The following is a 13,541-nucleotide window of genomic DNA, read 5'->3' on the forward strand; positions in this document are numbered from 1 at the left end:
GCAAATATTCAGATATATAAAATATATTTGCTATCGTTAACTAAATTGTAATTTTTGAATTATAACATTAGTTTTAATAAATAAATTTGAATCATATTTAAGCTTAATATTAAGTTATTTTTCTATATACATAAGTAAATACATTTCGGTTTCTCGCTCTTCTTACCTTTCGCTATAACCTTTCGGTCGTTGACTTTATATCTACAGATATTCTTTCCGCTTTTCTGATTTCTCACCTATACTCTCGCTAACTCTCCACTGTTCTTTCATTTGCGTCATTTCTTTAATCTTTGTTTTAGGCATTAATATTATAAGGACAGAAATGAATAAACAAGACCACTTTGAATTGCTTATCGGACGTGTGCGATGTTTTAACTCTAATTTCGCAACCCGGCAATATTGATTTAATTTCGCGATTCCCTAAGTAAAGTTTTAAGAAAATAATTATATTTTTACAAACTAGTGAAGATTTTTCAGAATGTTTTTTGGATTTCTCAAGTTGTTTACACAATTCTTGATATCCAACTATAGAAGACCTAAGGCTACGTTGAAATTGTAATAGCCCTGAAGGTTTCTACGGTAACCTCTTCATTCGAGCGAAATTTCTTTTAGGTCTGCGAACAGCGGTAGTTGCTGGGAGTAAAATCTGGCGAATCCGGTGGATGTGAGAGCAATTCGAAGTTCAATTCATGTAATTTTGCCATTGGTCAGAATCATGAACACGTTCTTGTTTTTGGTGAACCCACTTTCAACATAGCTTCCTCATAGTCAAATGCTCATGCAATATAAAGCCAACACCTTCTTTTGATATCTTTACGATGTCAGCTAACTCACGTTACTTCACTTTTCGAACATTCAAATGATTTTGTGGATTTTTTCAATGTTTTCTGGTGTTACCGCCTCATTTGGAAGTCCACTGCGTTGTGCATCATCGGTTTCTCTACGATCACGTTTGAAGTCAGCAAACCATCGTTTTATTGCTGTTTCTGATGGAGCAGAGTGCCCAGAACACTTCTCAACCTTCGCTTGAACGGTATTTTTCCCATCAAAAGTGGTGTTAAATTAAAAAAAAAAAACACTTTTTGATCTATTGTTTTGAAAATACTAATGAATAGAATATCATAAAATTTTAACACCTGTCTTCCTAAGGTTAGTACTAACTGAAAAAAGGTGAATGCAATAAAACTAGTGCCATCTATGTGTCAGCCCATGTGCTATAAGAAAAATTTTTAATTTTTAAGCCAAAATGTTTTGTATAGAAACACTTTTTTTTGTCTTTTTGTAAATTTGTGTGAGAAAGAAAATTTCTTATAAAAAAAATGTATTTGTGGATCGTTTATTTCAAAATCGTGTACAAAAGACCGCGTAAAAAACGAATTGGGTATAATTCATTTTCATGATTAATGCCAAGTCGACCCTCCTTAATATAAATACATAAACCTAAGTAAATTACTCCAATATCGTGCACACTATTATAATTTTCATCGACTGTGACCTCGTCGCAAATGTAGTTTACACCTAACTACATAACAGTTCATTAGCGTATGAAAAGTTTTGCCAGCTATGGGTGCACAATTTTCGTTTTATTGGAAAAAGCGTTTCATTTAGCATAAAAACCAGCCAATTTTTCATATTTGACGTGTATAGGAGTAATGTTGAAAAATTTCGCTTTTGAAAAGATGCTCATAAATTTATTAAACTCTTTTGTAAATTACCACTTTGTTGTTGGCTGACAAATTACGGTGTGTAAAACTTTTATCACTTCACAATTTTCACTCTATGGTGCATATGTACGTATGTATGGAATCGTATATATAGTATACCTGAGCTGTTTTAGGAGTTCATCAGCGTGGAAAATATACGTACATAAATATTATATGTTGGTAGTACATTTAGTAAATTTTGCATTACTGTGAAAAAAGTAGGATACGTAGTGGAACGATAGGGTCGTAAAGTCAACTTAAATATGAGTGCACCTAGGTGTTAAGGTTTTATGTGTGTGCATCGTCATGTATTGCATTGTATTGTATATAACGCTTGCTGTGATCAATAGATAATATACTCTAATGAAGGACCGCAGAATCAGTACATTAAAATATTTTTTCTGGAAGATTTTAAGAATGTAATATTATACAATATTACAAGACAATTTTGAAAATCTTTGTCTTGATGTCTGAACACGCCAATCTCCGAAATGGATGGCCCGAATTCGATTGGGCTTTCGCTGATAGATGTAAGCATTTTCTAAGTAGGTTATGGGCTAAATTTTATTTTGTATCAATTAATTTGCTGCAATCTAAATCTCATCAACTTTCTCCATTACATCAACAGCTCAGGACAACAGTTGGAGGTCTGAAAATGGTATCAGCACGACTCCATCTACTTGAGGAGAGACTGGAACTTCAACTTCATTTCAACTACCTACCTATTCCCTCTTGGTGGAGCTGACGTCAAAATATATTTAAAAATTCCTTTTGTGGACCTATTTGGTTCAAGTTTAAAACATAAAGTATCCAGGAGGAAATAAATATTTTCCCATAAAATTCGCCATCTAGCCGAACTCAGAGCGAGAAGTTTTGAAAAGTCCTATTTCAGGTCCATTTAATTTCAAATTCAAAACACACTAGGAAAAGAGAAAATATGGAAATGTATAATATAAAATAGGTAGGAATAGAATAGGTATACAATAAAATATATTAAATAGGTACATATACAAAGGGTCTTTATAAAAGACGTGCCTGGATGTTGTTTTAAAATAAAACATGTAAAAATATAGACTTTATTCAGGTTTCACTATTTATATTGAAAATACAGCTCTTAACAATTCCATGTGAAAAACGACATCATTTAAATGTCCAATATGAGCACTTCTATTCGTAAAATCCCCCAAATACTCGGTTGATGAATGCCTAATTGTTGAGAATGTCGGGATATCGAAGGTTGTTCAGCAACACAACGCGCTACAGCAGCAATACTCTCAACAGAACGTCCAGTTTTTGATCTAGTAGTTCTTTTACTATGCCCGGCAGAATTAATTTCTTAAAATTTTTTCACCAATTTTTCTTTTTCAATTGTGGACTCAGTCGGATGATTATTTTCACCAAAAAAATTAAAAATTTTGCGATATATTGTTCTTAAAGATCGACGATTTTCATAATAAGTTTCAATAATTTTAAAGCGTGTTTGTCCTTCTTCTTAATTGACACAATAACCGCTTACGCAATTTTGGCCGAATTCAACAAAACGCGCCAATTGTCTCTTTCTCGTGCTAACCGGCGCCATTTGGACACACCAAATGAAGCCAAGTCCTTCTCCACCTGACCTTTGTAGTATTCAGTACTGTTGATGTCAGAATCAGTTTTGAAGTACCCTTTTCTACATAAATAAGTATTTATCAAAGTTTTCAACAACGACTAACCCCGTGTGATCAATAGTAAATCGTCCAAGCAATTTTCGAGAAACCTGAAACCATCACAGTTAAGATCGGATAGCCACTGCATCGTCGGCCAATCGGGATTGCGTTATTCTTGCCGATCAACTAGATACATGTTTGTCACGCAAGACATTTTACAGTGTTCACTGTGGCAATAATATATTATACATCTCGAAATTTTATAGCGAGTATTTTACAAACATATGCGTTCGCTCGCACTTTGCTGTATGCTGAAATGGCACGCTATTATACTTAGATCGTACCATCGAAATCGTTTCTCTGTGTAACCGAATTACAACGAATTCCACTATCTTCAATTGTTCTTGGTAAATGCCCATCTCTCGGCGTGGTTTTATTAACTGAGAACTGCTAATGCAAAAAATTTCAAATCTAATGACTGTAGAAACTAACATACCACATTGATTGTGATAGAAAACATGTGTTAATTAATGGCAAACACAAGTAGTTTCGTCGTTCGGCATCATATCACCCAATCGTACCATATACGACGCATTTGACAACGAAATACAAGGAGAACTACAAGAGTTAGCCAAAATATTTCGTACAAATGTTCCAACAGTTTAATCAACAAGAATAGATTGCGTAAAACTCTTTGATAGAAGCTGTGACCACCGAAAATGGATACCATCGTTGAATGAAGTTGCCCTATGAATCAACGACTCACCAAGCACAGTAGGAACATCGACCGGATTCATTAGAATATCCCCATATTTCTGTCAAACCAAAACTTCAATGAACGAACGCTCAATATTGATGTCGTAAATCAGAGTTCTCGATGATCCCAACCGAACCATTCAAACTTTCCTACTATCAACAAGTATATAACAGTCAACTATCCCACTGAATTCTTGAACTTGCTGGAATTGCTTGGACAACCACCTCACAGTTTGGAGTTAAAAGTAGACTCAGTCATCAGGGTATTACGTAACCTTAACCAATATCGACTAAGCAATGTAACGGGACTAGTTATAAGTGCGAATAAATAACCTCATTCAAAATACGATCAGTAAAAGTAAATATAAAAGAGAGGATATTTTAATTCCGCATATTCGAATGAATTCAATGGACTTGCCATTTGATTTTAAGCGGCTACAATTTCCTGTAAAATTCGCACTTCCATATTTCGCGTATAAACAATTATATAGTATGTTGCGTGTTTGCGTGTCAAAAAGTCATCATCTTTGTACTTATATATTTACGCACCGGAGAAGAAAACAAAAACTGTCTTTTATCAGAATGATTTATAGTGAATAATTGCATCTACCTTTCATGCATATATTATATAAAAGGCATTTAATTCATTTGAATTACTAGCGAACCTAATTTAATAAGTATTAACGAGATTCAAATTGTTCACAATGCACGCAATACGAGGAGCGCTGAATATTGGTGCCTACATCGGCATAGAGCTCATACAGCTTGTGGTTTATTCGGTGGTAGTAGTTACGGTAGTAGCACGAAGAGCACCGAACATTTTCCGAAGCATCTTTCTCTCGCATACCCCAAGAGCTGCTGCATTAGTCTGCGACACAACTTATGATTTAGCGCCATAAAGTAGCACGGGCAAGAAGAGCGTCTTGTAGAGTGTTGGTTTTGTCGGGCGAGAAAGATCTCTGCTACACATTTGCTTATCGAGACCATAGTAACACCTATAAGAAAGTGTGATGCGTCAGTTTATCTCCAGGCTGTCCTCGTTTACTATTGAGACGGCGGTGCCAGCACGAAATTAAGTGCGTGGATGTATTCCGAATGTTGACTATGTATACGGAGAAGCTTCTTTGGACGTTTATCGGTGGTACAAAATGTTCTCAGAAGGCCGAGAAAATGTGAACGACGAAAAGAGTGCCGGACGGCCGCGCATTTCAACAACAGACGAAAAAATTGATGAAGTGAAGAAAATGGTACTGGCCAATCTCCGAATCGCCGTTAGAGAAGTTGCGAGGACCATTCGATTTTTTTCAATGATCTGGGCATGAGACGGGTCGCCGCAAAATTCGTACAAAAACTGCTCAATTTCAACCAAAAGCAGCATCGCATGAACATTGCTAATGAGATGTTGGATTCTGTCCGTGACGACCCAAATTTGCTCCAGAGGGTCATAACTGGTGACGAGTCGTGGGTTTATGGTTATGACGTGGAAACCAAAGCTCAATCATCTCAATGGAACCTGCCGCATGAACCAAGACCGAAAAAAGCGCGCCAAGTTCGGTCGAATGTAAAAGTTTTGCTTACTGTTTTCTTCGCCTTCGATTGTAGGGGCGTAGTGCATCATGAGTTCTTGTCACAGGGTAAAACGGTCAATAAGGAATACTACTTGCGAGTTATGCGCAATTTGCGCAAAGCAATTCGCCAAAAACGCGAAAATTGGCTCTTGCATCATGATAACGCCTTTGCTCAGACATCGTTGCTTGTGCGCGACGTTTTGGCCAAAAACATCACACTAATGATGCCATAGCCATCGTATTCCCTAGATCTGGCCACCTGTGATTTTTTCTTGTTCCCGAAACTGAAGAGGCCCATGAAAGGACGACGCTATGCTACGATTGACGAGATAAACACGGCATCGAAGGAGGAGCTTAACAAGAGAAACAAATATATATATAATTGGCGCGTACAACCTATTTGGGTGTTTGGCCGAGCTCCTCCTCCTATTTGTGGTGTGCGTCTTGATGTTGTTCCACAAATGGAGGGACCTACAATTTCAAGCCGACTCCGAACGGCAGATATTTTATTTTCCTGAGAAGCTTTTTCATGGGGTGCGACAGCTATTAGAAAAAACTGTTTTTTAATTTTGATCTTTCACCGAGATTCGAACCGACGTTCTCTCTCTGAGTTTCGAATGATAGTCACGCACTAACTCATTCGGCTACGGCGGTCATGTAGTCGAAGGAAAAAGGCCAACAAGTTGAGAATGACGGTATCTTTTCCGGTATCTTTTCAACATTTCGGTATCTTTTTCAACATTTTCGTATCTTTTTCAATTTCGGTATCTTTTTCAATATTTTTTTTTTTTTTTTTCAAAGCAAATTTCCACAACGTTGTTCTGGCGTTAAATGACTCACCAAACCTTTCTGAATAGAAATGTTAATACAGTTTGCCACTCTCAGCTCTCAAACTATAGTTATCCATATAGATCGTCATTATACAAACAAAAATAAATATGTTAAAAAGGAATTTTTGTTTGATTGTTCGTATCTTATGCGATGCCGCTTCATCCGATTTTGCTGAATTTATTACTTGCTTTTGGTACCGTTGGTGAGTAATTGACGGCTTATTTGTGAACCAAAAATATGTATTCATATTCATAACATGGAAAGGTCTTGTACCAAAACACCAAATCAAAAGGTTTGGACTGGATGGATGGTACCGTAGTCGAATTATTGACAAAGGTGATAGGCACAGCACATCGCACTGCTATGGAATGGCAGGGCCAATGGCCACCGCAGAATGCACAATGGCACATTTATTTTGCATTCCTAATTACTAGCTATCTTTCAAGAAACTAACGAATGACGTACTAAATATAATGCAGAGGGATCGATGGTCTACTAGCTAGGCCAAGCAAATGTTACGCACTTGTATCGAAAGCATTGCGAGTTTATTGGGCTGGGAGTAGTGGAATATACCAGTACTTTTAATGTATGTGCGAACATATGACCAGTGGGCATGCAGTGTTGAGAGGGATAGTGAGAGCTGGATCGGACGACCAAGCATTTTACGCTAATTTTCTCCAATACTTCATCATCTAGTTACGCAGTCAGTTAAATGATTAGTAGGCGCCGATACTTTTTTGAGCCATTTCTACTATTTTAGTAGTACACAGTATTGTAATTTATATCTACATATTTGCGTAGAACAATCATAATGCCTTCTATTCTTTAACAAATGTGTACCTAATTTTCCTACATTTTCCATTACCTGGAAGTGTCAGCGTGAACACACAAACATACGCTACCTGATGGTGTAATAGAGGTAAAAATATTTTTGTGAAAATGCTCATGATGAAAAGCAGTCAACATGCGCAAAGAAAGAAATTATCTAGTTAGTTCTTAAATTCTGGGCACATGGTCAGGCAGAAAGAGTTTCCATCATACCTAAAAATGAGTTGTATTCTTTCGGCAATTCAGTGGAATATGTCCTTTTGCTTGTAAACTTTACCTGCATAACAATGCCTCATTAAAGAGTTTTAAGTTTGAAATTTTACATATGTATACCATACATTTGTGCAATACTGGACGTAATTATGTGGAAAAAAGTTTTCCTTGAATAGAGCTTCAGAATTCTAAAGTGCGTCAGTATTTTATCAAACTAATTCTAAAGCTTCTGGGTGGCTAAGGCTTTACAAATCCTTTGTAAAGGATTTGTGTGGAACGAATGTTCTTAAGAGATCGCTTAAAACGTTTGATTCCACTCAGAAATATTTGCGATCAAAGTGAGCTTATTGCATTATCTAGCGACTTTTGATAAAGTCTTCCTGTTATACCTCCATCAACTCCAGCTGATGAGCTGTAGTAGTGAATATTTCAGGAGTTGTTGTTCCGTTCGGATTTTCATTCGCTTACATTGAAAAGTAATTTTCAAACCATATTTTCTCATTTATTTTCTATATAGCAGTAGCACGATGAGTAAAAGCTAGTGTAATATAAAAACCATAAAAGATCGCCATAATTATTCATCCAGCGGATGAACATATTATTCAAACTTACAATAAAACCACTCAGAAATACCTACTACCAGCAACAAAAAAACATATGTCGACTTGAATTTTTCAGAATCTTCAAAAACCGCCGTGTGGTGTATTGCGTTTTATATATTTATATTATATTATTGAGCACAATTGGACGCGAATAGTCACTCAAATGCTATAAAATGCTTAAAATTTCGAAATAAGTTGAGTTCAAACTTTTATTGGGATTAAATGAATTTGCATAAAAAAATAGTGCTTACACAGAAAGCAAATACAAATGTTTGCTTTGCTTCGCTCTGGAAAGTAGGTCACTCATACGCTCCGTAACCCTTGATGTACACACCGTCTCACACACTTTATTTCGATATACTATATATGGTATATATATATATATATATACACACATATATGGCATATACATACATTCTTATGCAAACAAATGGACAAGGAATTTTTTATAAAAAGATTATTCTTAAAATGTGCATGACATCAAAAGAATTGCAGATGAGGTTGCGTATACGCAATGCTGTACGTTTGCTTTACGAAAACAATTGAAAATTCACTTTAATAGTAAATGACCAGAAAATAAAACGATCAAATGTGTAAAGCATAGCCGTGCATGAGATGAGTTGCTGAACGAGCTGACCATTTCTTTATGTTAGAAACAAAAAACCGAGGAAGAGAGTTATCCGAAATGTTTTTTTTCCTGTATATGTTCAAAGCCAAAAGTGTGCATGCATATGTTTTAGATAAGATAATTCATATCAAATACCTTGGCAACAGCAGATAATTATGATCGCGAGTGGGATTAGACAGATTCTTTTCAATACATTTATTTCAATGCATTTACGTACATACGTATATACATACATGTCACCCCGTTGGTGTTTTTATTACTAAGTTCGGAACGAGTTTATTGACTGTATTCAGAAATATTGTAAGACTTGAAACAGCCTGAATTGCTGAGTGAAGCAAAAAATATTTTTAGATAGGTTGGCTCAAGACGAAAATCGCTTGGAAGTGTTAAACCAGACGGAGACTGGCGTTAGATGAACTTCTTATAGTGGCTAAATAGAGATATGGTTAGTGCTTGATTCCTTTTGGGTCGTGTTTGAACGTTTTATATTAAACTTTTATGCGGGCAGTTCCGTAAATTTTTATATAAACAAATAAAAATAAATGTTTATAGTTTAGCATTAAGCTACACATAGACCTTTTGGTCCCTAGTGATACCAAATGGAGACCGACCTCTATGAATACTGAAAGAAGACATCATGTAGGATGTCAGCGATTGAGTTGGTCCTCCAGACCCTCAAACAGTGGGGCTCCCAGGTATTTGAAATGCGTTTTTAATAATGCCAGACAAACTCACAGAAGGTGTTCTAAAGTTTCCTCTATATCCTCTCTGCATTTACTGCATTTATCTGTGTTAGCAATCCCTATTTTGTACGCATGTGCAGCCAAAAGATTATGACCTGTCAGCGTACCTATGATAGTTCTACAGTCCTTTTACGAGATCGTAAGTACGAATTGGGTCAGTTTTTTGTCGTTAGTTCCACACATAACTTTTGCTGTTTTGCATGTGGTCAGATTAGTTCACCTAGCTTCCACTCGCTTTTTCATGTAGTCATTTATTTCGTTGTATACTGTATTCAGCGGTTTTTGTAGACCGTTCTCTTGTTCAAATGGTAGTCTAACTGCACTTTTTGATATCTCATCTACTATTTCGTTTCCCATAAAGGTACCTAATAGATATGTAGTCCTCTGTTTGCGGCTATCCTTTCTATGGCCTCTCTTCTACGTTGAACATTTTTGGACTTAATACAATATGAGCTTATTGCTGCTTGCCTGTCCACGTATATATTAATATTGTGTTCATTCATGTTCTTGTGTAAGCTAGCTCCGTGGCTTTATTTTGCATAATATGATCGACACAAACCCTTATTCTGGGTTATTGTCAAATTATGTGGCATCCATTGTGAAGAAATATTTTTGACGGTCAAATTGTCATGCAATAATGGATCTATGCCAACATGACTATTTCCCAAGAATGCCTCCTACTTATGGTATATCAGATGTAAGTCTGATAATCCCAGTTCAATTGTACTTGATTATATGTAAACTGATTTCATATAAAAACGTTTAAATTTACGATTACATTGTCAGATATGATATAATTTATGATAGCATGAGATAAGTGAAATAAAAAAGTTCCTAATGTTTTTCTCTAGATGTCTTAAGAGCGTGATATCCCACGATATCTTAGAAGAGGAGTTTTAAGAACTTTTTGTTAGGTGAAGCCAGTTCTGATGCACAGCGTTCCAAGAAAAGAAAGTGAAAGGTAAAGCGAAATGGAAACAGATAGAGAAAGAGGAAGAGAAAGCGAAAGGGGAATGGAAAAAGAAAGAGAAAGATATAGAATAAGTGAAAGGGTAAGAGCAATAGAAAAATAAGGTAAAGAGAAAGATAAAGGGGAAGACAAAGAAGGAAGAGAAAGTGAAAAGGGGGGAGAAAACGAATGTGAAAGTGAAAGCTGACGGAAAGAAAAAGAGGAAGTGAAAGAGAATGCCGACAGGAAAGAGAAAGATGAGGGAAAAAGAAAGAGAAAAAATTAAAAGGGGAAGAGAAAAAGATAGAGGAAGTGAAAGGAGAAGAGAGAGGAAAGTACAAGAGAATGAGATAGAGGAAGGGAACGAGAAAAAGAATTAGAAATAGAAATTCAAAAGGCAATAGAAATAGAATTAAAAATAGAAAGTGAAAAAAGTGAGACTATGGAAAGTCGTTGCTGGCTGCTAAAAAGATTTGACCTTTTTATGGACCTGTTTATCAAGCAATTCGGCGAATATATTGAAGAATAAATTGATGAAAATCTTAAAGTCGTGCCGGTATGTGCGCACTTATTCACTTGTCTGGGAATAATCACAGCATACTTACGCAAATGATGAAACGAAAAATCGTTGAGAACTCTATACTTCGCACAATATTACAATATACTTATATATGAGTGGTTGGCAACGCGATCGAAAACTGGCAATGGAATTATCTTCCTTGTTACATCGCGTTTAATATATATTTTATTCCCCTTTTTTTGAGCAGCATTTATAAAACCACTGAATAACAACTTTATTCGCTTGTGACCCATGGAATTTGAGTTTACCCATTTCCATGCAATTATTCTCTATATTTTTAAGGTGTGAGCATTAATATGCTAAATTTTCATATATAAACATACATACATATATATTTAGATACCCATGAGACCACTTTTGATCTGCAGCTAGTTGCCCGCAAGAAAAAACTTTCTGCAATCAAAATGAATATTACATAAAAATTTTTCCTCTGACTTATATTAGCACACTGCATAACATAAACTTTCTTTTTATTTGAAGTAAGTGCATGGGAACTTACGTTAACATGGTGTTATAACATTATATTACATATAAAAATATATGTGAGCACTGATATGGGTATAAAAGTGCTTTCTTAACCTACACAAATTCATACACTCCAAATTTTACTCAGCTCACAACTTTCACTAATATCGAATAACATGCTTTGTCGTTTATTTTTACCGCCATTTGCCACAATCGTTACGAACTCAACAACTCGATTTGCACCTGCCACATGCTGCCAATTGTCACATCCCGTATAAACTAACTATGAACTTCATGCCCGCTTATGTGCGTACAGATATGGACCCCACTTTGAGGATGTGCAACGCGTGGGACAGCCAACAAACATGACGGTGCAGGCGGGTAGCAGCATACATTTGAATTGCAGAATATCACTGCTGCAAGATAAGACTGTAAGTAGTTCAAGTAGAAATAAGTACAAGTATAACTTTCCGAAAGATCAAAAACGTAAAACTATGATTAAAAAAGAAGAAAAAAACGACAAAAAAAAGTAACGCAAATCACAGAAATTTCTCACAGAAAATGAAGTAACCTCTACGATGCGTGCGTTAGTACCTTAGCCCCATACTTACGTGCCAGGCAGTGTGTACAATTTATTCTTGCCACACGTTTGCTGTAATTGCGCTACAGCTGCTGTACAAAAATACTGAGCGTATGTATATCAGGCAGGTTGCACTCGAATAATTTTCAAGTGAATGAGGCTTAAATCTGCATTTAAAACATTTTTTTTACAACTATTGTTTTTGTTTTGTTTCGCCCGAGGATCTTGAGTGACAGGCACAGTGATGAGAAAGCGCAAACGGTAAAGGTTTCCTTGCCCCAAATACATATTAAAGTTTCTCAAATATTAAAGTCTCACCTGTTTTCAGTCGACTACTATGCCTTCGCTGCAGCAGCAGTAACTAATCGGAAAATGAAAATATACCAATGTCAAACAGTTATTTAAACACGTTAGGGTACTATGTAGTCCAATCGATGTTGAAGGAAGTTCTGATGTACAGAATGCAAAGATGTGGTCAACATTAAATCGTTAATCAACTTTCCGTGAATTCGAAGGAATCAACTGATTTTCTGACGTTATAAGAGATATGACAGAGTTTGTTTACATAATAGTTTTATAAAAATTGAGATTGTGTTGGTCATACATGCGATCAAATTCCCTATGATATGGCAGCCAAAGTTAGTTTCTCAAATTTGCTTCGGACGGCTAACTCTTGTACGATTATTTACAACTCTACATAGGCTTAGGCTTTCGCCATTCACCAGACTATGGACCCCAGGGGTTCAAAGTTTTTTATGTTACCAAAGCTCACTTGGTTTCACATTTAGACCAATTAAAAAAAAACTTTTTATTTACATTTTAATGAAGAACACAAAAGTTCTTACTTTTCCTCCGATTTGCTTGAAATTTTGACAGAAAATTAATTACTAAAGCGTTAAACTTTCTGATCATGCAAAAAACACAAAAATCGGTTAAAAAAGCCAGTGACGTGAGCCCAAAGTCTCACTAGTACAAAGTTTGTGCTAATACAAACCGTTACTCCAACAAAATTTCGGCTTCAGACGCCTTAAAAATGTTGCAGACAACCTATGGGGACTCCGCTCTATCGCGTGCACGTGTTTTCCAGTGGTACAAATCGTTCAAAGAGGGCCGTACATCAACCCAAAAAAACACGCTAAAGTCGCTCAAAAATTAAGGTTATGCTGACTGTTTTTTTCGATTACGAAGGTGTGGTGCACTCGAAGTTCCTTCCGCAAGGCCGATTGGTTAACACTGAATATTATTTAGACGTTTTAAAGCGTTTGCGCGAGAACATTCGTCTTAAAAGGAAGGAATTGTGGGACAACAAGTCATGATTCTTGCATCGCTATTATTTGAACAAAAATAATGTTAATATCGTTCCGCAAGCACCGTATTCGCCTGATATGGCTCCATCTGACTTTTTCCTGTTTCCCAAGCTCAAGTTGCCGCTCCGTGGAAAACATT

The 13,541-nt window shown here is 36.1% G+C and overlaps 1 protein-coding gene across 1 annotated transcript in view; it reads left to right on the top strand.

The window, feature by feature from the left end:
* The window catches only part of LOC129242671 (uncharacterized), a 158,860-nt gene that overhangs the window by 113,890 nt on the left and 31,429 nt on the right, over positions 1–13,541 (top strand). The window contains exon 4 of the mRNA XM_054879457.1: positions 11,832–11,946. Coding sequence (XP_054735432.1) covers positions 11,832–11,946 — 115 coding nt within the window. The remainder of the gene's footprint in view (positions 1–11,831; positions 11,947–13,541) is intronic.

This window comes from Anastrepha obliqua, chromosome 3 (assembly GCF_027943255.1).
Source record: "Anastrepha obliqua isolate idAnaObli1 chromosome 3, idAnaObli1_1.0, whole genome shotgun sequence".
Classification (NCBI taxonomy): domain Eukaryota; kingdom Metazoa; phylum Arthropoda; class Insecta; order Diptera; family Tephritidae; genus Anastrepha; species Anastrepha obliqua.